This window comes from Oryzias latipes, chromosome 16 (assembly GCF_002234675.1).
Source record: "Oryzias latipes chromosome 16, ASM223467v1".
Classification (NCBI taxonomy): domain Eukaryota; kingdom Metazoa; phylum Chordata; class Actinopteri; order Beloniformes; family Adrianichthyidae; genus Oryzias; species Oryzias latipes.
The window spans coordinates 29691885-29714919 of record NC_019874.2 but is presented as its reverse complement, the minus strand read 5'-3'; the positions used below and the strand labels follow the sequence as shown (position 1 = coordinate 29714919).

General features: G+C 39.8%; 3 protein-coding genes and 1 long non-coding RNA gene across 4 annotated transcripts; 3 read left to right on the top strand and 1 right to left on the bottom strand.

Moving 5' to 3' along the window:
- Window positions 1-5743: 5743 nt before the first annotated feature.
- On the top strand, window positions 5744-9338 carry LOC110016747 (macrophage mannose receptor 1-like). The gene is made up of 4 exons (XM_023964152.1): window positions 5744-5780; window positions 6063-6467; window positions 8475-8976; window positions 9047-9338. Exons 1-3 carry the CDS (start codon window positions 5744-5746, stop codon window positions 8897-8899), a joined length of 867 nt encoding a protein of 288 aa, XP_023819920.1. The 3' UTR covers window positions 8900-8976; window positions 9047-9338.
- A 4017-nt stretch (window positions 9339-13355) lies between these two features.
- LOC105356048 (macrophage mannose receptor 1-like) lies at window positions 13356-17044 on the top strand. Its single transcript, XM_011485827.3, has 5 exons — window positions 13356-13502; window positions 14611-15009; window positions 16036-16377; window positions 16458-16546; window positions 16617-17044. The coding sequence occupies exons 1-5, from the start codon at window positions 13433-13435 to the stop codon at window positions 16701-16703; spliced, it is 987 nt and encodes a 328-aa protein (XP_011484129.3). The 5' UTR covers window positions 13356-13432; the 3' UTR covers window positions 16704-17044.
- A 1327-nt stretch (window positions 17045-18371) lies between these two features.
- LOC110016777 lies at window positions 18372-19511 on the bottom strand. Its single transcript, XR_002292124.2, has 2 exons — window positions 18606-19511; window positions 18372-18526 (listed from the first exon to the last, which is right to left on the bottom strand). It is a non-coding gene; the product is annotated as an uncharacterized LOC110016777 (long non-coding RNA).
- A 1157-nt stretch (window positions 19512-20668) lies between these two features.
- On the top strand, window positions 20669-22983 carry LOC110016607 (C-type lectin Cal-like). The gene is made up of 2 exons (XM_023964677.1): window positions 20669-20755; window positions 22437-22983. The coding sequence occupies exons 1-2, from the start codon at window positions 20716-20718 to the stop codon at window positions 22910-22912; spliced, it is 516 nt and encodes a 171-aa protein (XP_023820445.1). The 5' UTR covers window positions 20669-20715; the 3' UTR covers window positions 22913-22983.
- The last annotated feature ends 52 nt before the right edge of the window (window positions 22984-23035 follow it).

Genomic DNA, 23035 nt, shown 5'->3' with positions numbered 1-23035 from the left:
GCCCCGCCCCATGCACTTGTATGGGGGCTTAACCGTACGGTTGTGTGGGTTTTTGGGTTGTCTGGGTCCATGGAGGGTCGTAGAGGAGTGGCTGCATCTCAAGGGGAGCACAGGTGTGTCTTGCATTGACCTTGAGGCTATATGACCAACTCAAGGGACGTAATGAAAACGGAACGTACCATCTTCGTGCATGTGTTAGGTGTATTGTGAAGTATTTGTAAGGATTAGGGAAGTTACATGCACTTCTGACGAATTGGTGATGCTGTGTCCTTACTGGTCGTTAGTGAGGTGTGAGTACTGATCCTTACAGACCATGCACAAATCTCATTTTCTTCAACAACTCTTCAAAGTGTTTTTTCCATCTTTCCATGGTACTACTGACACGTTAACACATCACCGTCCCCATCCTTGATCACCCTAACCTGCTGCATGTCCTTTCCATCTCGGTCTCTCTGCCTTGCTAAACTGTATCGGTCAGTCTCTACCCCTACCCTTTCTTTTTTCATCTTTCTCATCACCAGAGTAATCCTACACACCACCATCCTAAGCTGTCTCACCTACCACTACTTTTCAGTCACTGATGTCCTTCATACTAAATAATCTACACAAGATGTGGTCCAGCTGTGTGCTTCCACCTCCACTCTTATCCGTCACCCGATTTCTTTGCAAAATCAGCCACTTCGGGGAAGCCACCGTCCGACGCGAACCTGGAGGAGGGTTGAGGCTTCCACATTGTGCATTAACTTCTGACAAAGCACACTTTGTTGGCCATTAACCCCATAAAGAAAATAAGATTCCACCAACAACTGATTTATTTGTTACTGTGGCAAAAAAAGCACAACTTCAAATAAATAAATAAATAAATAGTTTTAGGCTGCAAAAACTGTCATCAAAGTTGTGTATAGTAAGACTAAAAAACATAATTAAATTTTAAACACAAAAACCACAAAAGGAGCGAGCATTGAATCCTGTAAGAAAACTGCAGAAAGGAAGAGACTGAAGGCGTTAGCTGATAGAAAATGTCAGCTGGTCTGTTTTTTATTTACAGAAAAGGATCTGTTTCTGAACACAACCATCAGTGAAGTCTTTTATTTTTATGTTGCAGTAACAGAACAGAACCAGAAAGTTTATTTTTACATTGGACAGTCCAGGTCCTGGAGTTCTGCTCAAAACTACTGCAGAGAGCACTACTTGGACTTGGCGATGATTGAGAACCAGGAGGAGAACACAAGGGCTGGCAGCGCTGCACCATCCTCACCTCTGACCTGGATCGGTCTGTACCGGGAGCCGTGGACCTGGTCTGACCAGAGCCACAGCACGTTCCGAAACAACATCCCCGCCGGCCTGACCAACCCCAGCGGCGGACACTGTGTGCTGGAGAACACGGATGATCACCTGTGGGACAACCAGGACTGTAGTGTGAAAAATGGGTTCATCTGCCAACAAGGTGACGATTCAGTCCAGGTTCCACACAGAACCCGGACTCTGCTGTGTGACTGTTTGTTCTGTTTGGCTCAGTTTCCAGGATGAGAACCACCTTCAGGTTAAAACTCCTCAGCCAGGTGGACCTGAGCGATCCAGCGGTGAAAAGCCAGATCCTGCAGCAGGTAGATCTCTGGGACGCTTTTCTTATGAAAGGATTCTACTTCCTGAATGTTTATTTTCTTTGTCTTTCAGCTTTCTGCTTTGCTCACAAAAGACGGATGGAGCGACTTCAACCTGCAGTGGACAGTTAAACCCCAAAAAACTCCGTAGTGATGCAGGGATGGTCCTCCAAATGACCCCCATGTCCACAGGAAAAAATGTCCAAAAACCAACCCCACTTCTTCATGGTTTTGAATGTGCTTCATATACGTTGCATTTATTAGTTATTAGTATATTAATGATCATTCAAAAGCTTTTAATTACTTTTAGTTTGTTTCTAATTTTGCTTTAAATTATTTGTTTGTTCTTTTTTTGGACTCAAGAAACTGGCAGAAAAACTACAGTTAGAGTTTGCATTTTTACAATAAATAAAGACTTTGGATTGATCCCAAAATTTAAAAAAAGTTGTAAAATATTTCTATGTTGAACCAGATTACGTAGAAATCTCACAAGTAGAATAACAATTGATCAATAAACCCTTTTATATTCCAGATCAATCTGTCTGAGGCAAGTAGTTAATCGTATCCACCAATACCAATAAAAAAGTCTCAAAATAAAACAAATTGTTTCTATTGGAAAACACCAAGTTCCATTCCAGCGGACAACACACACACCTGCTGCAAACACGTGTGACCAAACAGTGAGGTTGAATGTTCCCTTTGGATTATTTGGATGTGGAAAAACAACAGTGGACTGAACTTCAGGAAACACTTTGGTTTAGTCTGTCATAAGAGTGGAAATGCCCGATGTAACGGTGTTGCATGAATAAAAGACTCTTCATTCTGGAGATGGGATCAGGTGTGTTGTTTTCCCCCCCATAGAATCTCGTTGCTGCCGATTTGGGACAAACCTAAAATATCTATTTTATGTACAATAGTCAAGGGGTTAAGAAACCATAAATACAAGCATCTTTAAGCATTAGAAATAGCCCCTTGGCTAAAATAACTGCTGTTTTATTGATAAGAATAGCAACAAAACTGTTTGAATTACAGCTCAGTAAATAAGTATTTGAAGACCTGAGAAAATCAATGTTAATATTATATATGGAAGCCTTTGCTTGCGATTCCACAGGGAAACGTTTCCTGTTGTTTTTCACCAGGTTTGCACACACTGCAGGAGGGATTTCGGCCCCCTCCTCCACACAGATCTTCTCTAGATCAGTCAGGTTTCAGGGCTGTCGCTGAATAACAGTTTTATTTCACTCCAAAGATCTTCTATTGGGTTAAGGTCTGGAGACTGACTCGGCCACTCCAGAGCCTTCACAATGCAGTCGTCCTGTCCTGTGTACGGAAACCCCCCCAATAGCATGAGGCTACCACCACCATGCTTCACATAGAGATGGTGATCATTCCTCTTCCTCCAAACACAGCGAGTGGAATCAAGACCTAAAAGTTGTATTTTGGTCTCATATGACCACATGACTTTCTCCAATGATCCTCTGGATCATCCAAATGCTCACCGGCAAACTCAACACGGGCCTGAACATGTCCTGGTTTAAGCAGGGGAACCTTTTGTGGCATGCATGATTTCAAACCATCACGTCTCAGTGCATTGCCAACAGTAACCATGGAAACGGTGGTCCCATCTCTTCCCGTGTAGGTCTGGACTGAGTCCTCACCTTTCCTAGGATAATTGAGACCCCACCAGGTGAGATTTTGCATTGAGCTCCAGTCCGAGGGAGATTGACAGTCATGTTTAGCTCCTTCCATTTTCTAAGAACTGCTCCAACAGTGGATCTTTTTTCACCAAGCCGCTTGTCAATTGCCCCGTAGTCCTTTCCAGCCTCGTGAAGGCCAGCAATTTTGTCTCTGGCGTCTTTGGACAGCTCTTTGGTCTTGGCTATGTTAGTAGTTGGAGACTCAGTGATTTTTATGGGGTGAACAGGTGTGTTTATGCAGTTAATGACCTCAACCAGGTGCTTCTTATTTAGTGGAGTGGAGGTGGACTATTTAAAGGTCTTTGAGGGTCAGAATTCTAGCTGATAGACGGGGGTTCAAATACTTGTTTGCCTCACTAAATGCTGCCATCACAGGCTTTAGCGGACAATTGAATTAGTTGGAAATCTCATATTAAATATGAGCATAAAAGATACTTTTAATGGTTTTAAAATAAATTAACGCTCCTGCACCTTTTATCAGTCAGATCTTTTGGTAAAATGCCCTGAAATGCTCCAGAACTGGTCTTCTGACCACTCCAACTATAAAATCCCAAACTTATGAGAAGGCGTCTTTTCAGCACTATGGCCCTCATTTATGGAGCAGCCTGCCGGAAGTGTAGGGCAGTAATTATAAAACAAAGCTGCAATCAAACACTTTTAAAAAATGGCACCGTGCTGGTTTAATCACTATTACAAACTTAGTAGCTCTTTAAACTTTACAGTTTTTTTCAAAGCTAAAACTCAAAAATTGCCACACAAAATTCCAAATAATTTCAATGAGAGAGAAAGAGGCCAAATTCTAAAGAGCACAACCTTTAAATCTGCACGTTGACAAAAGAAACTGAAACGTTTTGAGGCGAATCGGCTGCAGAAAATGAGGACCAGGAGTATTTTGCATTGTTAAATGTGCAGGGGTTGTTTTTTTCCCCAGGAACCAGAAAAAGCGGAAGAAGAAAAACAGATTTCGATTTGCAACCCTCCCCAAAAAGAAAATTTAAAGAGGAAACTTTGCATATTCAAAGTCTCCACATCCAGGGTTTTAAAGGTGGTGCTTCTTCACAGAGTTTCACAGAGATTTCAGCCTCATGAGTAGCAGCAGCTCCATGAAGATCTGTGAGTATTCCTCTGATTCTAGAGCATCACTGGACTTTCACAGGCAGATGGAAATATGAACACATTTAGGTTTAGTGTGTGAGACCACATGCTCATTGGCCATTTCCTTTAGATGGGATCTAGTTTAATGCTACCGGTGATTGAAGATTTTGAATTTCTTTTGAAATTGTCTGGGAAAAATATATTCTGGAGTCTTTTTATCCTATTTAGGAGGGAGAGGAAAAGAGGACACACACAAAAAAAAGAGTAAAAAAGTCTTATTGCAGTCCAGAACACATTTCTTGATAATTATTACGATGATAATGATTTTTGAGGGAAATAAATTATCATTAGAATTATGAATCTGCATAATATTATTGATATTTTACTGTTATGATAATTAAATATTACTATTTTACAGTTTGAAAAGTATTTTGTACTTTAAAAAAGTACTTATTTTTAATCAATAATGACACTGACAGGACAAGAACTATGAAGAAAAATTGTTTTTTCTGTGAGGAGAGTAAATATATTAAACCCAAAAAATAAATTCAAGCATTGAAATACCTTAAATAAGTAGTGTAATGCTATGACATGTAGACTTTTTAAAGTTTTTGTTTTTTTACTTGATGATTTTTGAAAATCTGTCTGACTTTGCAAGCCAGGTTTAAACATGACTTTGATTAAAGTTACTTTAAATCCAATTCTTTCTTCTATTTGGTGCCAACTTCTTGCTATTTTCTTTCCTTAATTGAAATAAACAAAAATGAAAAAAAGAGACATTTGTTAAATCCTTCCCATTTCTACACCAATTTCTTAAGCCAAAATGTAAAGCCATAAAGAATATATTTGACTTTTGAAAGCATGAAATGAAATTTTAGTGAAAATGCATCTCAATGAAACATTTTATCGTTTGCAGTCAAAGCAAAAATGGATCACTGGACAAGTCGGATAAGTCTCCTTTTCTTTGGTAAGAGTTTCTTTTTTATTCATTGATGGAAGAGATTATTTGTCCGTGATTAGGGCGGGGTGAGGGCTACGGTTGGGGTTAGAGTTAAAGTATACAGAACTGCCGCTCGCTGGATAATTTCTCTTTTTCTGACCATTCTCTGTGAACTCTAGAGATGGTTGTGGGTGAAAATCCCAGTGGTAGTTTCTGAAATACTCAGACCCGCCTGTCTGGAACCAACAACCATCAAGGTCACTCCAATCATCTTTCTTCCCTGTTCTGATGCTACATGCCTAAATGTTGCTGCCATGTGATTGGCTGGTTAGAAACTTGTGTAAACGAGCAGCTGGACAGGTGTGCCTAACGAAGTGGCCAGTGACTGCACAGCTTCTTGTGTTGACATGGATGCGACTCTATATCTGAAGTTTTATGTGGACAGTGACAATAAAGTCACAGTTCTGGCCTTCAAATGTGTGTCTTGCGTTACGCCACATCAATATTATGCTATTGGAATGCATGTTAACCAAATCAGAGGATTTAATAAATCATAGAGTGATGTTCATGTATAGGTGCAGAATGGTGCAAAAGTTGAATTTTTCTTCTGTGAGAAAGTATCTTTTATTTTTTTGTTGTTGAAAGTTTTCTTTCACTATTTGCTTCCCAACTGGATTTCCTGAACCTTGCCGTTCATTTGACGTTTGGATTCTTGTCTTCATCCAGGATTTTCTCTGAGCTCCTGCTCCAGGTTCCCCCTGCGTCAGTACCACTATGTGGACTCGGCCAAGTCCTGGTATGAGGCCCGACAGTCCTGCAGAGAGAACTTCACCGACCTGGCTACATTTGAAAGCATGGATGACATAAACAGGCTGCAACCCCCCTTCAAAAACACGCAGGCCTGGATTGGGCTTTGGGATGATCCGAACGCTTGGCAAACATCCATGGGCAACCAAAGCAACTCCTGGAGATGGTCGGCAACGGGGGAAACCAGCAAGACCGGGTTTAAGTCGTGGTATTCCCCAAATCCAGATTTTTATAGAGGCGGAGAAACATGCGTGATAATAAGGAACAAAGGAGTTTGGGGAGACATAGACTGTGCTTCCTCCCTGGGCTTTTTATGTTTCAATGGTAAGAAAAGGTTTGGGTTTGTGGTGGCTGATACTCCTTGAACAACATTTTCTCTCATTATGAGGAAACACAAAGTGGCACACAACTGTAGAGTAGAAAATAAATGTCTACAATTTAAACAGACAAACAGACACCCAGTATGGGGTGTTGACCCATTGGGGTCTTCCAGGCTCGTGGAGGGTCATTGAGAGGAGCGTCAAGGGGAGACTAGGTGTATTTCGGCGGCGGTTTTTAGTTTTCGCCCACAAAAACAAACAACATCCAAACTTTTGCAAATATAGATGTAAATATTGTGTCTCTAAAATGAAAGAGATCACTGCCAGCTCCACAGAGAAAGTGTGTGTGTTAGCCTGTGGGTGGGGCTGGAGGGACAGACTCTTCCTGGAAGGGGCGGTACCCCACATTGTGACATCGCAATGTGAGGACGCATTCGTTTTAGTGGGATTGGGAGGGGCTGGTGCTCAGAGAGCAGGTTTTTAGAGTAAAATGTGTAAATGGATCAAAATACCGCATTGGGGTTATTTTTTCATGAGGAATGAACATTATAAAACAAAGCTCAAAAAGTGGATTTTTGATAATATAGGCTTTAATCATTTTTTGCTCATATCCATCAGTTAGGGTTCATTTATACACTTTTATTTCAGACTCAGATGCGGTCCATAGAAAAAGATACAAATACAGCATACATAATAAAAAGTAAAAAATATAAATTAATAAACATCTTTTATTTCTTCAAAAAACAAGTTAAGCCAGGGGACTTTTTAATGTTTTTTTTAACTTCTTTATTTGACTATTTGTGGTCGACGATCTGATTCATAGTCGATATTAGTTCAATTCTCTGACCTTAAATGGATCCCAGACAACTTTAGCCAAAACCTAAACTAGTGTGACTCAGAGAGAAATATCTGGTTACTGAACAGAGCAGGTGAAGTTTGACTAACTTGCCTCAGACAGATCGATGTGGTAGGAAAGTACTGTACTGTAAACCGATTCAGCGATCATGTCCCTTAATCGTTAAACCCATATTCTTTATCTTCAGGGTGTTAATTTTCTCCTCAAAACGAACAGAATGAACCGGTGTGAAATGTTCCTGTGGTTCTTTCAGAAATCTGGTTGGAACCAGACCTACATTTAGAAAACCAGTTTACCTAAGCAAATGCAACATGTAAAGACTCTTAATTTGCTTTTTTAAGTAACCACGTTTCTTAAACATTGTGCAAACCGGAAAGTATTTCCATAATCAGATTAGAGGAACAAGGAAATCTGTCTTCCTTATGTTGATTTTTGTCCCCTGGAAAATCTGTTTTTTCCAGGAGAACATTTGCATAACAAAACCTGCAGAAACTCTGCATCTGACTTTCCAAGAAGCAGCTAAACGAGAGCAACGAAGAAGATCCTGCAGGGTAGTGAAGCTGCGAAAACCCAGTTATTTGTCAGTATAAATAAACTTAAATAAACTAAATGCAAATAACAAGAGTTTCATTTAAAAATCTTTTTAAATAAAGGATCTGAGAATTTGTGCATTGCAAAACTTAAAAATGAACCTTTTTATTGACAGCTAGCAATATTTATACATTTTCTTCATTTAAAAAGACACAAATGTGAAGTTTGATTTTAAGGACAGAGATCAGAACACATCCTTCATTAAAGCAAACCCATGATTAAACATGCTAAATCCACACAGTCCTACAAATGTGACCCAATTTAAAGTTAAACCTTAAGAAACATTTCACCAGGGAAATGATTTTTTCATACTTTTTTCTTTACAATATTTCCATCCAGTTATGGTCTGTCCACGTTTTCTTTTTTATTATTAATTTTAGGACTTTTCTCTCAAAGTGATTCTCAGCAGTCGGTCTTTTGTGAGACAGAAAGAAGGAACAAAGTGACCGACTGACGTTAGCCTATTGAAAATGTTGTCATCTGGTCTGTTTTTTATTCACAGCATAGAAAAGGATCTGTTTCTGAACCCAACCATCAGTGAAGTCTTTTATTTTTATGTTGCAGTAACAGAACAGAACCAGAAAGTCTATTTTTACATTGGACAGTCCTTGTCCTGGAGTTCTGCTCAAAACTACTGCAGAGAGCACTACTTGGACTTGGCGATGATTGAGAACCAGGAGGAGAACACAAGGGCTGGCAGCGCTGCACCATCCTCACCTCTGACCTGGATCGGTCTGTACCGGGAGCCGTGGACCTGGTCTGACCAGAGCCACAGCACGTTCCGAAACAACAACCCCGCCGGCCTGACCAACCCCAGCGGCGGACACTGTGTGCTGGAGAACACGGATGGTCACCTGTGGGACAACCAGGACTGTAGTGTGAAAAACAGGTTCATCTGCCAACAAGGTGACGATTCAGTCCAGGTTCCACACAGAACCCGGACTCTGCTGTGTGACTGTTTGTTCTGTTTGGCTCAGTTTCCAGGATGAGAACCACCTTCAGGTTAAAACTCCTCAGCCAGGTGGACCTGAGCGATCCAGCGGTGAAAAGCCAGATCCTGCAGCAGGTAGATCTCTGGGACGCTTTTCTTTTGAAAGGATTCTACTTCCTGAATGTTTATTTTCTTTGTCTTTCAGCTTTCTGCTTTGCTCACAAAAGACGGATGGAGCGACTTCAACCTGCAGTGGACAGTTAAACCCCAAAAAACTCCGTAGTGATGCAGGGATGGTCCTCCAGATGACCCCCATGTCCACAGGAAAAAATGTCCGTAAACCAAGTAAAACCTTAGAGATTAAGACGTTCCTCCCTTGATACAACTGAAAAAATCTGAACCAGCAGAATTTGTCTTGGTGAAATTTATGTGAATAAGTTTGAAGACCAAATTGGAAAAAATGTCAGCAAAGTTCAAGTAACTTTGAAAGAATTCAGTCTCTCTGGTCTCCCATAGCTAACTCCATGACTTAGGCGGTGGGGGGCCTGGGTGTCGCTGCTCCTTGTCTGTCTGCCGTGGTTAAGGGTGGGGATCGGGGCCTACCAGTGCCCAGTGGGGGGCGGTAGGGACTCCGTTAGTCAGGGGGTCGGGTCCGGTGACTGTGTGGGGCAGGCTGGGGTGCTGTGCGGTCTTCCGGGCTCGGGTGTGGGGGGAGTGTGGTTGGGGAGGTTGACTGGTGGTCTGGCTTGGCTTGGGGGGTGGTCTTTTTGCCTGTGCTGGGGGAGGAGGGGATTGGCGGGGGGGGGGGGGGGTGTCTGCCCATCTGGGGTTGTGTGTGTGTGCGGGGGGGGCTTGTTGGCCCTGTTCTATGGGGGGCTGCCTGGGGGAGGGGGAGGGCCCACTATTGGTACGGGACCTTGGAGGTTTGAAGGGTCGGGGTCTCCGCTGAGGCAATCGGCAGTCGCCCCGGCTGGTTGGCTTTCTCCTAGTAATGTAGTTTTGTCTTATATCTATCTATATATATCTATATAAGTGTTTTTTTGCAGTGTCTTCGTGGTTTTAAAGAGTATTTCATGTCAGAGATGCATCATAGTTTATACTGTTAAATTATGTGTAATAATGAACGTCACAAGATTTATTTGTTCTCATCTCTTTGTTTGATCTTTTCTTTGAAGAAACTGGCAGAGAAATTGGAATTAGTGGAGATTGTATTTTTACAACAATAAGAGACTTTGGTTTGATCCCCAAATAAAAGGTTTTATAAACATTTCTGTGTCAAACCAGATTACGTAGAAATCACACAATTATCCATTATTAAGAAAATGTCAACAAAAGCACTAAAAACAACACAAAGGGTACAGTTGCATTGTTTTCACATGATTTACATCTGCAACCTGAGCCTCCGGAGCAACATGCGGCTCCTTCTTCCCTTCATTTGTTTTTAAAGGAAAAACACAAACAATTTGATTAAACCGAGGTAATTTGTGTTTGGATTCAATCAAAATGATCTATTGTCAGTGGTTTATTGTTAACACATTTGTATCTTCTGCTGTACAACTTTGTTTCGTTGCTGTTCAGCGGTACAGTTCTTAAAGCAAATAGTGGGATACGCATTTTTTAAAATTTTGATTGCATCTTTAATTCCTGTAAATCTCCTGCACCAGTAGAACCTTCTTTGACACAAAATGTGCTTTGTTTTGAAAGGAACTTGTAAATGCTGCTGTCAAAAGTAAAATAATAAAATATTAAAAAAATAGCACTGTTATGTAAATGAATGGTTTAATGGCCACAAAGACATAAATGAAATGTACTTTTCTTAACAGTGAAGTGGAACTTTGCGGCTCTCGCTGGGTTTTGGTCATAAAGAGACGCTGCAAACGGTCGCAGACCTCTGGTTTAGTGCAAATATAAACAAAAAAGGAGGACAGATGAGCAGCAGATAGACTGGAGTGGAAACCTTCTGCTCAGCTGGTTGAACATCCGACTGGTTCCTGAGATCCACCTTTGTGCAGCAGCTACCAGCTCCTCATCATGTTTACATGTTGGAGCGTCAGTGGTTCTGTGCAGAACATGCTGGTGATTCCAGAGTCCAGACATCAAATCTGGAGACCAAAGAGGGAAAAAGTCTGAGCCGGCAGCAGAAGTAGAGCTGAGGTCCACCCAGCAGAGGTTCTGGAGGGGCTTTATGGGGCAGCATCAGCTGTTTACCTGCTCAGGCATGGAGGTGTTAAAGGTGGGGGAGGAGCCTAAAGCAGGTGAATCAGAAAATGGCTGCAGCTGCTGTAGAGAATTCTGTGGAAAACAGGGAGAGGAGGCCGTTTGAAGAAGAATCCGGTCGGGATGAAGCAGAAGAAATGACCTTCAGTGACGTCACAAATCCAACAGGTGAAGGAAACGTTTAGCAGACGGAGCTTCACAGGCAGGACTGAGGCCTGCTAGCTGTGTAGCGGGTTTAAAGGTTTAACTGGGTTTTGGAGAAAAGTTTTGTCTCCCTGTTTGTTGCTTTTCTACTTAAATGTCTAGGTGCTCTCCCTTCATTTGCAGTTTTGATGCCAAATAGCTGAATCTGGATAAGGAAAATTTGGAGCAGCCAGACATTAACTTGTTTTTCCCCCCATTTTATCATATTACAAAAAGTACTTTAATTGTAATTGTACAAAAAGTTCTCTTTAGTCAGAACAACATTCATACTTTAAAACAATAATTTACTGTAATTAAACGTAAGACTGAATGAATATATATATATATATATATATATATATATATATATATAATAATTACATAAAAAATAAATATTAATATAAACAAAGCATCTAATGACAACATGCACAGTTCCTGGAGGTCCAAATTCAGGTTTTTACTAGCCATGTGTATTGCAGTTGGAAAAGAAACCTTTTTAATGTAACATTTTATATACAGTTTTGTTATGTCATTTTTTCCACTTTCTATCTTTTTTATTTGTAATTTCTGTTTTTGAGACTGGCAAATCCAACACAGCTCCAGATCTCATTGAACATCTTGATATTTTGTGTTTTTAGAAAAGAGCGATTTAAAAAAAACAATATTTTTTCCTTTTTGTGCTGTTCATTTGTTAAGTTTGTGATCAGAGTTGTTTGGGCGACACTGGCTTCATGTGCACGCCCTGTGCGTGCAGTGTCAGAAAGAATCCAGCACTAACCTAACTAACAACCTGACGGGTTACTTCACAATGCCACACGCACCACAATGGTACGTTCCATTTTCATGGCGTCCCCTGAAGTCGTCAGGTGTCGAGTCCGCCCTCGCACACCTAACTAAGGTTCTTGCACCTGTTCTGCATCTAATTAGTCTGCCTTTATTAGTCCTTCACTCCCTCCGGCCATTGTCGGTTCATCTGTTTTCTCCTATGGAACAGACCACTGATCCCTGCTGGTTGAAGCCAAGCAAAGCCAAGCCAAGCCACGCCAAACCCAGCCTAACAAAGCGAGACCAAACCAAGCGAATCCAAGCTAAAACAAGCCTAGCAAAGCAAAGCAAGACCAAACTCGGCATTTCCAAGCCAAGTCACGCTCCTTAAGCCAAGCTGTCAAGCCTCGTCTTTCTTTTTCTGGATTCATCCCCTCTTCGCCATCTAAAGTTGATCTCTGGATCTACAGCCAGTTGCCTCTCCTGAAGATACCATCCTCTTTTCAATAAACTGCTATTATTCCAGTCTACATTTGGGTCCAGCTTATTCAAAACCTGACAGAGGTGGCCGTACGAGCCTCAAGGGAACTGCATGACACATCTGATCTACGACCCTCCACGGACCCGGAAAACCCGAAAACCTGCAGAATCCATACCGGTGAACCCCTGTAACCCGGTTGCATGCGACTGCGGCTTTACTTTGTTTGCAGGGTGGAACGTCATTTCCGAGTAATTTACAGTCCATTTTACATACGGCCTTATACGAAACAGCCTCATTATGTCAAGTTTGTTTAATCTGAACGATGGTAAATAAAAAACTGTCTTGAAATCAATAAATTATTTAGAACCAAAGTACAGGAAAAAATAAAAAATAAGGGCGAACAACAACCTTGACACAAAGACAAAGCAGCTTTGCATGTTATGGAAATATTTCCTGATACTTAAACAGGTTCAAGTGTCACATCTCTTCACTTCAACGGGTTCAAGTGTCACATCTCATCCTCAGAGCTTTCAGAACGGTGAGTGTGATTATATTTACTGAACATTTCAGCTTCTGTTACAGAAGTAAACAGGACAAGAAAAGATTTACTTTTTCATGTGATTACAATGTTTTAGTTAACTCAAACTATATATAAATAAAATAATAAATATATTGGGACATGTTGTACTTTGCTTCTAATTTATTTTAACACTCAAAGTAATAAGAACAATATTTATTAAGGATCCATCTAGTAACTGATATTAAAGCTTTTAAAAACTATTTTTACATTATTTTCCAGGTTTTTCTACACACTTTCAGACACATTTACAGAAATAACGCATATATCGTCCTTAACGAAGCACGATGGCACTTTTTCCACGATCAGACGTGTTTGGACAGCAGTGAACGTCTGCAAAGATCTCAGACATTTAGAGTTTGATCTCCATGTTTTATCCTGTGCAGGGAAATCGGAGGATGGATAAATACGCACCGCTGATGACTCTGTTCCTTTTGGGTAAGTTTTACTGTCGTTTAAAGCTGTAAATGTTCTTTGAGAGATTCAAATTCATTTCAATAAGTTTGCAGATAAACATTTAGTAGCATAGAATCTGTTCACATCAGATATTGTGACAAATACTTTGGAGTCTTACCCTTCTGAGTCTTTATATATTGATTTATCAAAGAAGGCCACGCCTCTGAAAGCACTCAGTGCTCATTTTAGCCAGAAATAAGTTTATTTGTAGATTTTACTCAGAATATTACATGAAAACTCTTCTTTTCAGCTGTTTAAGTTTATTCTCTGAGGCTAAACTTTCCTTCAGGCTTGGACTGAAAGGAGGGGCGCGGTCACATTTGCATATATCCCAAACATTTATTTTTAAGATTTAAACTGAACATTTAGATCAACATTTACATTTCTTTAACATTTAAATTTAGCATTTACTTTTAGCGCTTGGATAAACATGTATTTTTGACATTTTATTTCCATTTAGATCAATAAAGGATCAAGTTTTATTTTATTCTATTTTAGATTTAACATTCATATTTAGATGTGTGTTTAGACTTTTATTATTTTGTACATGTAACTTTACATTTCACACTTAGACTTTACATTCAGATTTAAAATGAATCTTCAATAATTAGATTTATATCTAAATGTTATACAGTAATCCAGCATCCTTTTTAAATTGTAGTAAATATAATAAAGTGTATGTTTTAAGTACTGCTGCACCCTCAGACACTGTAATGTTTCTAACTGTTCAGTTTGGCTTCAGGAAGTTACATTAAAGTCACATTATTCGTCACGTAACTAGGTGTGTGTGTTTACATTTGATTGACCCCTCCCCTGGGGGAGCGGCGAGCTGCAGACACAGCCGCGCTCTGAAACTATTTGGTGGTTGAATCCATCAATCCAACCTGTTGACCTCTTGAGACTTGAGCTAATATATTTGGGCTAACCGTCTCCACACACAGTCACAGCGCCCCAGTTCAGGAAAATGCATTGCTGTGGAAATACAACCACAAATGAGGACACCAGGTCTTAATGCTGAGTGTCAAGCAGGGATGCATTGGGTCCCATTTTTAGTCTTCATCTAAAACTTTTAGTCTACGCCTCCATCCAGGCTGCATCTCCGGCTCACAGATCCCCCTGCGTCAGTACCACTATGTTAACATGGCTCTGAGCTGGAGAGATGCCCAACTGTACTGCAGGGAGAAATACACCGACCTGGCTACATTTGACAGTCTGGATGACTTGAACAGACTGAAAGCCAACTTTTCCTACACCTGGGCGTGGTTTGGTCTTCATGATGATCCAGCAGCTTGGAAAACATCGATGGGAAATAAGAGCAACTCCTGGAGATGGTCAGCAACAGGACAAACCAGCACAACTGGATACCAGTCGTGGGACAGTTACTCTCCAGATTACTATCAGGCAAAGGAAACATGTGCAGCACTAGGTGGAGGAGGACTGTGGAACGATGCAATCTGTATTAACTCCTACAGATTTCTGTGCCTTAATGGTAAGACATTTGTTTTTATGGATATTTCTGACATTGCTTTTAGAGAATATCATACTTCCCAAATTACTGAATAAACTGATTTGAGCTTTAACATAATAAAAGAGGGAAGAATAGATAGTAGAGAAGAAAAAAACAAACACTCCCTCCCTCCAGCTCTTTTCAATAGAGAACCATGCACAAAATATGAGTCTAGTGTCATGATATATATGACGAAGCAGACCTAGATGCTGGAACCGGGAAGAAAATTCAAGATGTAGTAGAATGAAACTAGCTGGAATGATGGACAGCAATGACAGCAGTCTTGACAGCAGTCTTGCTGTAGCAGGAGTTTCGTAATAGTTGGAACACGGAACGAAGCGAGAGTTGTGGCGTGGCTGGAGTAAGCGTGGCAAGTGTTGAGGCGTAGAGAGAGTCGGATCAGGCTGCTCTTGGAGAGGAATGTTCCAGGTGAACACTCGTGGAAATGAACCATTAGGAGCAACGAACTGGTGATGAATGCTGGAGCACGATCTCCTTAAGAAAGCTGGTAGAAGATGAGGTGAGCGTCCACAGCTGGTTCCAATCAGGAGAACAGAGCAGAGAGGGGAGGGGGAGAGGGAGAGACTGCCAGAGGCACCATGATATCCAGCCTGTAAAGACTTCATTTTAGTCAGAAAAAAATTGAAATTCAATCTGTTACATCCCACCCCAAGGGCGGGAGAAAATAGGTAACATAAAAAATATATATATTTAGTTTAAGGATTTAAACTGCCAGGGCAGCTGTTTAGTAATTATTAATTAATTAATTAATTATTATCAATCATCTCCTGCAGGTGGTGAAGTCAGACGGTGTGGTGGAGTTGGCCTCTGTTAAAGGATAGACACACATACACACAAAAATACACACAGAAGGCCTGGGGCCGTAACACTATCCATCAACAAAAGAAATCAAAGCACAAAACTATAAACCAAAGTCTTCGAACCTTACTGTACTTTTGCTTTTTAACATTAGTTTGTTACATTTTGACTAAAAATGTTCTGTTTCAGTTACAGATCAAAACAAGAAAAACTACGTTTTCATCAATCAGGCGATGTCGTGGAGTTCTGCTCAGCAGTACTGCAGAGAAAACTACAAGGACTTGGCGATGATTGAGAACCAGGAAGAAAACACGGAGGCTCAGAACACTAAACCATCCAATTATAAGGTCTGGATTGGTCTGTATCGAGAGCCCTGGACCTGGTCTGATGGAAGCAAGAGCTCCTTCAGAAACTGGGACCCCTCAAGTTTAAACAACTATGGAGGAAACCAACACTGTGGGACAGAGAATTCTGAGCACGTTTGGGGCGATGAGGACTGTAGAGTAAAAAGAGTTTTTGTCTGCCATCAAGGTGAGCATCTAAAGAAATGCTGTCATGTTTTACATGTAAAATGTTGGACTTGTGTGACGGTTTTTCACTGTTCTGTTCAGTTTCAAAGAGGAAAACCACTTTGAGGATGAAATTCAGCTCTGATGCTGACCTGACCGACCCAAAAGTCAACGCCCAGATCCTGCAGCAGGTAGATTTCTGAGACTCTTTTCTTTTGTCAGGAAGGATCCACCTTTCTGAATGTTTTTCTTCTCTTTTAGCTCCCTGCTTTGCTCTCAAAAGATGGATGGACAAACTTCAACCTGCAGTGGAAGATTCAACCCCAAAAAACTCCAGGGTCACAGTGATGGTCCTCCATCTACCCTCAACGTCTTCATGGGTTTCAAGACTATTTCCTGTTAGAAACACGTTATATTAGTTTAGAATGACAATAGAATCGGTAATATTGTGTATATTGTCAAAGTAGCTTTTGCTTTTTTATTTTTGTTTCTGCTTTTGCTTTAATGTGTTTTATTTATCATTGTTTTCACTAAAGAAACTGTCAGAACAATTAGAATTTTTACAACAGTAAGAGACCGGTTTGATTTTGATGCCAAAATAAAAGTTTAAAAAAACATTCTTGTGTTAAACCAGATTACATAAATTCACATAATTATCCATTTTGACTAAAAATGAACACACCAACCAAAACTTGTTTGTTTGTAGGTGACCAAATACTGATTTTCCACCATAATTTACAAATAAATTCTTAAAAAAACAACGTGATTTTTTTGTGTTTTTTCCAAACTTTGTCTCTTATAGTTGAGGTGTAAAGGCCTCTCTCATTAAGAAAATACTTTTTTGCCCCACTGTACGTGGAGAAAGCCGCATATTTGCGCATGCATCTCGCAAAAATCATGCACAATTGTGTAAGATTTACGTAATAATTGCATTAAACTACAATAAATATGCATAAACTACATATTTCCCAACCGACCAAAAATTTTGAACAGCTCAAAATTGAATTGACGCTCTAGAAGTTGAAAAATATGTACAATCAAAACTCAAAGAAACTCTTCTGCACTCTTCTTCCAATCAGCTCGTAGAATGGATCAGGTTTGTGCACGTTTGGAAGAATTTCTGACCAATCAGCATCAGCCTTCGTGTCCACGTCTGTTATTGACTCTGTTGTGAGCGCAGAAGAGAGAATTTCTCTCAAGTGAAAATTGTTTTGTTTGCAGGTTTGTTTGAGTTTCAAATGCATTTTTCTGTTCCAAGTGAACCATTTTTTATTTTTATTTTACGGTCGAAACAGTGAGAGTTGTCCTTAGAATAATGGCATAAAAATCACTCCATACTGTATGTAGAGAGCTCTAGAACAACATTTTGGTGGAAAGAAATTTGCAAGTACCAGTGGTTGATTATTAACTTAGCATTGTTAATTAGTTACAACTGAAAAAATCTGAACCATTTGTCTTGGTAAGATTCATGAAAAAAGGTTTTAAGACCAAATTGAATCTTGAAACTAACTATAAACACACAAATTTACGTCTTATAATAAGTGAGCATTCAGAATAAAGTTGTCAGAATAAAATGTAAATTATAAGCCAAAATAAGCAACTTATAGTAGTTATATTACTTAAAAAGGAAATTCAAGATAAATTGTCTTAGAAAAAGTCATTACAGAAAGTTAATGTAGTTTTGTCTCATATCTGGAAACCAGTCTAAAATACTTAATGATATTTGTTTTTTTGCGGTGTCTTCATGGTTTTAAAGAGTATTTCATGCTAGAGATGCATCATAGTTTATATTAGTTTAAATGCAATAATGAATGTCACAACATTTATTTGTTCTTATCTCTTTGTTTGCTCTTTTCTTTTGAGAAACTGGAATTAGAGGAGTTTGTATTTTTACAACAATAAGAGACTTTGGTTTGATCCCCAAATAAAAGGTTTTAAAAACGTTTCTGTCATGATATGACGTGAGTTCAGAGTGACCCAAATGCTGGAACCCAGAAGGAGACTCGGACAACGGGGTAAGTTTAGTTGATTTAATACAGCAGAGGGTGAGTAATGGCTTTTTCCAGAGGAGGCGCGGCGGCTGGCTGGAGGAGAGCGGCAGCAGGATTCCAGGGGCGAGACAGCGACAGACCAGAGGACAGCGACCAGGTGAGGGCCAAAGGTGATTCTTCCTGAGACAAAGACGAGAAGAGCAATGAGTAACTTGAAGCTTGGTAACAAACAGGAGCGTGAGCTGGCCAGACTATGCACCGTGGGAGGAACAACAAACTGGCGTCGAATGACAATCCAGGTGCTCCTTATGAAGGCAACAGCGAAGATGAGGTAAGTGGAGGCAGCTGGTCGCGTCCAGAACAGAGCAGGCGGGGGAGAGTAGCTGACAGAGGCACCATGACAGTTTTTGTGTCAAGCCAGATTACATAGAAATCACACAATCATCCATTAACATTGAAAATGTCAACAAAAGCACTAAAAACAACACTAAAGGTACAGTTGCATTGTTTTCACATGGTTTACATCTGCAACCTGAGCCTCTGGAACAATATGCGGCTCCTTCTTCCATTCATTTGCTTTTAAAGAAAAAATATAAACAATTTGATTAAACCAAGGTAATTTGTGTTTGGATTCAATCAAAATGATCTGTTGTCAGTGGTTTATTGTTAGAAAACGCTGCAACACACATTTGGATCTTCTGCTGTACAACTTTGTTTCGTTACTGTTCAGTGGTACAGTTCTTGAAGTAAATAATTGGATGCGCATTTTTTTTAAATTTTATTTTGATTGCATCTTTAATTCCTGTAAATCTCCTGCACCAGTAGGACCTTCTCTGACACAAAATGTGCTTTATTTTGAAAGGAAGTTGTAAATGCTTGTAAATGAATCAGAAAATGGCTGCAGCTGCTGTAGAGAGTTTCCGAGGAAAAAGAGAGAGGAGGCCTTTTGAAGAAGAGTCAGGTCGGAGGGATGAAGCAGAAGAAATGACCTCCAGTGACGTCACAAATCCAACAGGTGAAGGAAACGTTTCGCAGATGGAGCTTCACAGGCAGGACTGAGGCCTGCTAGCTGTGTAGCTTTATCTGGCCGGGTTTAGAGGTTTAACTGGATTTGAGTTGTGTTTCCCTGTTTGTTTCTTTTCTACTGAAATGTTGAGGTGCTCTCCCTTCATTTGCATTTTTAATGCCAAAAATCAGAATCTGGATAAGGAAAGTTTGGAGCAGCCAGACTTCATTAAAGAAAAAAGGTTCAGAGCACTGTCCCGTTGGGTCTAGATGACCCAACTCCCAATGTTAAAGTGCCTAGGATAGCGCAAGGGCTAAACAATGTTTATTGCAGTTGGAAAAAAACCCTTTTTTAATTTTATATTTTATTTACAGTTTTGTTATGTCATTTTTTCCACTTTCTATCTTTTATTTATAGTCTCTGTTTTTGAGACTGGCAAATCCAACACAGCTCCAGATCTCATTGAACATCTTGATATTTTGTGTTTTTGGAAAAGAGCCATTTAAAAAAAACTCTTTTTCCTGTTGGTGCTGTTCATCTGAAAAGTTTATGGTCAGAGTTGTTTGGGTGACCCACCTGCTCTTGGGTTTCACGTGCACGCCCTGTGCATGCAGCGTCAGTAAGAAGCCAGCACTAACCTAACTAACGACCTAACTGGTTACTTCACAATGCCACACGCACCACAATGGTACGTTCCATTTTCATGGCGTCCCCTGAGGTGGCCGTACGAGCCTCAAGGGAACTGCATGACACATCTGATCTACGACCCTCCACGGACCCGGAAAACCCTAAAACCTGCAGAATCCGTACCGGTGAACCCCTGTAACCCGGTTGCATGTGACTGCGGCTTTACTTTGTTTGCAGGGTGGAATGTCATTTCCGAGTAATTTACAGTCCATTTTACATACGGCCTTATACGAAACAGCCTCATTATGTCAAGTTTATTTAATCAAAATGATGGTAAATAAAAAACTTTGTCTTTCTTGAGTTTAATAAACCAAATTACAGGAGAAAAAAAGTAAAAGTGAACAACAACCTTGACACAAAGACAAAGCAGATTTGCATGTTATGGAAATGTTTCCTGATACTTAAACAGGTTCAAGTGTCACATCTCATCCTCAGAGCTTTCAGAACGGTGAGTGTGATTATATTTACTGAACATTTCAGCTTCTGTTACAGAAGTAAACAGGACAAGAAAAGATTTACTTTTCATGTGATTACAATGTTTTAGTTACTTTAAAATATATATATATATATACTTTTTCAAGGACCAGACGTGTTTGGACAGCAGTGAACGTCTGCAAAGATCTCAGACATTTAGAGTTTGATCTCCATGTTTTATTCTGTTTAGGGAAATCGGAGGATGGATAAATACGCACCGCTGATGACTCTGTTCCTTTTGGGTAAGTTTTACTGTCGTTTAAAGCTGTAAATGTTCTTTGAGAGATTCAAATTCATTTCAATAAGTTTGCAGATAAACATTCAGTAGCATAGAATCTGTTCACATCAGATATTGTGACAAAAACCTCAGACTTTCAACCTTCTGAGTCTTTATATATCCATTTATCAAAGAAGGCCACGCCTCTGAAAGCACTCGGTGCTCATTTTAGCCAGAAAAAAGTTTATTTTTGTAGATTTTGCTCAGAGTATTACATGTTAACTCTTTTTTTTTCAGCTGTTAAAGTCTATTTTCTGAGACTAAACTTTAACGGCGCGTTAAAGGCGCGGTCACATTTGCATATTTCCCAAACATTTATTTTTAAGATTTAAACTGAACATTTAGATTTAACATTTACTTTTAAACTGGGACAAACATGTATTTATGATGTTTACATTAAGATCAATAAAGTATTAAAAAGGTTCAACTTTTATTCTATTATAGATTTAGATTGAACGTTCATATTTAGATTTGTGTTTAAACTTTTTTTATTTTGTACATGTAACTTTACGTTTCACACTTGGACTTTAGATTTTTATTTAAAATGAAATGTCAATAATTAAATTTATATCTAAAAGTACATACCATAACTTACATTTGTGATAAATACTGACAATGTGACACAATTGCAGCATTTATGGATAGAAATCTCTAAATGTGGTAAAACTGTTTTATAATTTCAATGAGGTGAATATTTACTTGTAAAGAGACTGAATCATTTTATTTCCTTTTTATATAGTATAGTAAATATAATAAAGTGTATGTTTTCAGTACACCCTCAGACACTGTAATGTTTCTAACTGTTCATTTTGGCTTCAGGAAGTTACATTAAAGTCACATTATTTGTCACCTAACTAGGTGTGTGTTTACATTTGTTTGACCCCTCCCCTGGGGGAGCGGCGAGCTGCAGACACAGCCGCGCTCTGAAACCATTTGGTGGGTTTAAACCATCAATCCAACCTGTTGACCTCTTGAGACTTGAGCTAATATATTTGGGCTAACCGTCTCCACACACAGTCACAGCGCCCCAGTTCAGGAAAATGCATTACAGTAAACCCTTGTTTTTCGCGGGGGTTACGTTCCAAAAAGAACCCGTGATAGGCAAAATCCGTGAACTAGAAACTTCTATTTTTTTCTTACAATTAATATACAATTAAATACTCTATTATACATTGAAAAGAAAGAACAGACCATTTTACCAGGTCAAGCATTTGTTTAACAAATAAAAGTACTTTACAAAAGTTTTTTCAACAAATAACTTCTGTACTGTACTGTCAAATAATAATTTTAATCATCGATGTGAACAAAAGGCTTCAAATTGCGGAGATTAGCCCCGCCCACCGCGACCCAAGTAATTGGATTAAATGGGAGAAAATTTAAAATGAATATGAAAGAAGAAGAAGAAGAAGAAGCGGAATGACATTTTGGTCAATCAGAATGCAGAACACAATGCACGATGCAAATCCGTGAAGTAGCGAAACCGTGAAAAGTGAACCGCGTTATAGCAAGGGATCACTGTACTGTGGAAATACAACCAAAAATGAGGACACCAGGTCTTCAGAGGTTAATGCTGAGTGTCAAGCAGGGACGCATCAGGTCCCATTTTTAGTCTTCATCTAAAACTTTTAGTCTACGTCTCCATCCAGGCTGCATCTCCGGCTCACAGATCCCCCTGCGTCAGTACCACTATGTTAACATGGCTCTGAGCTGGAGAGATGCCCAACTGTACTGCCGGGAGAAATACACCGACCTGGCTACATTTGACAGTCTGGATGACTTGAACAGACTGAAAGCCAACTTTTCCTACACCTGGGGGTGGTTTGGTCTTCATGATGATCCAGCAGCTTGGAAAACATCGATGGGAAATAAGAGCAACTCCTGGAGATGGTCAGCAACAGGACAAACCAGCACAACTGGATACCAGTCGTGGAGCAGTCGTGGTCCAGATTACTATCAGGGAAAAGAGACTTGTGCAGCAGTAGGTGGAGGAGGACTGTGGACTGACGTTGACTGTTACTCCTCCTACAGCTTTCTTTGCTTTATTGGTAAGAACAAGTTTTATTTCATGGATATTTCACACATCGCTTTCAGTGAATATCATACTTTCCAAATTACTGAATAAACTGATTTGAGCTGAAACAAAATCAAAGAGGGAAAAATAAAAAGTTGAGGAGAAAAAAACAAATACTTCCTCCCTCCAGCTCTCTTCAATAGAGAACAAGACACTAAATATGAGTCCAGCCTT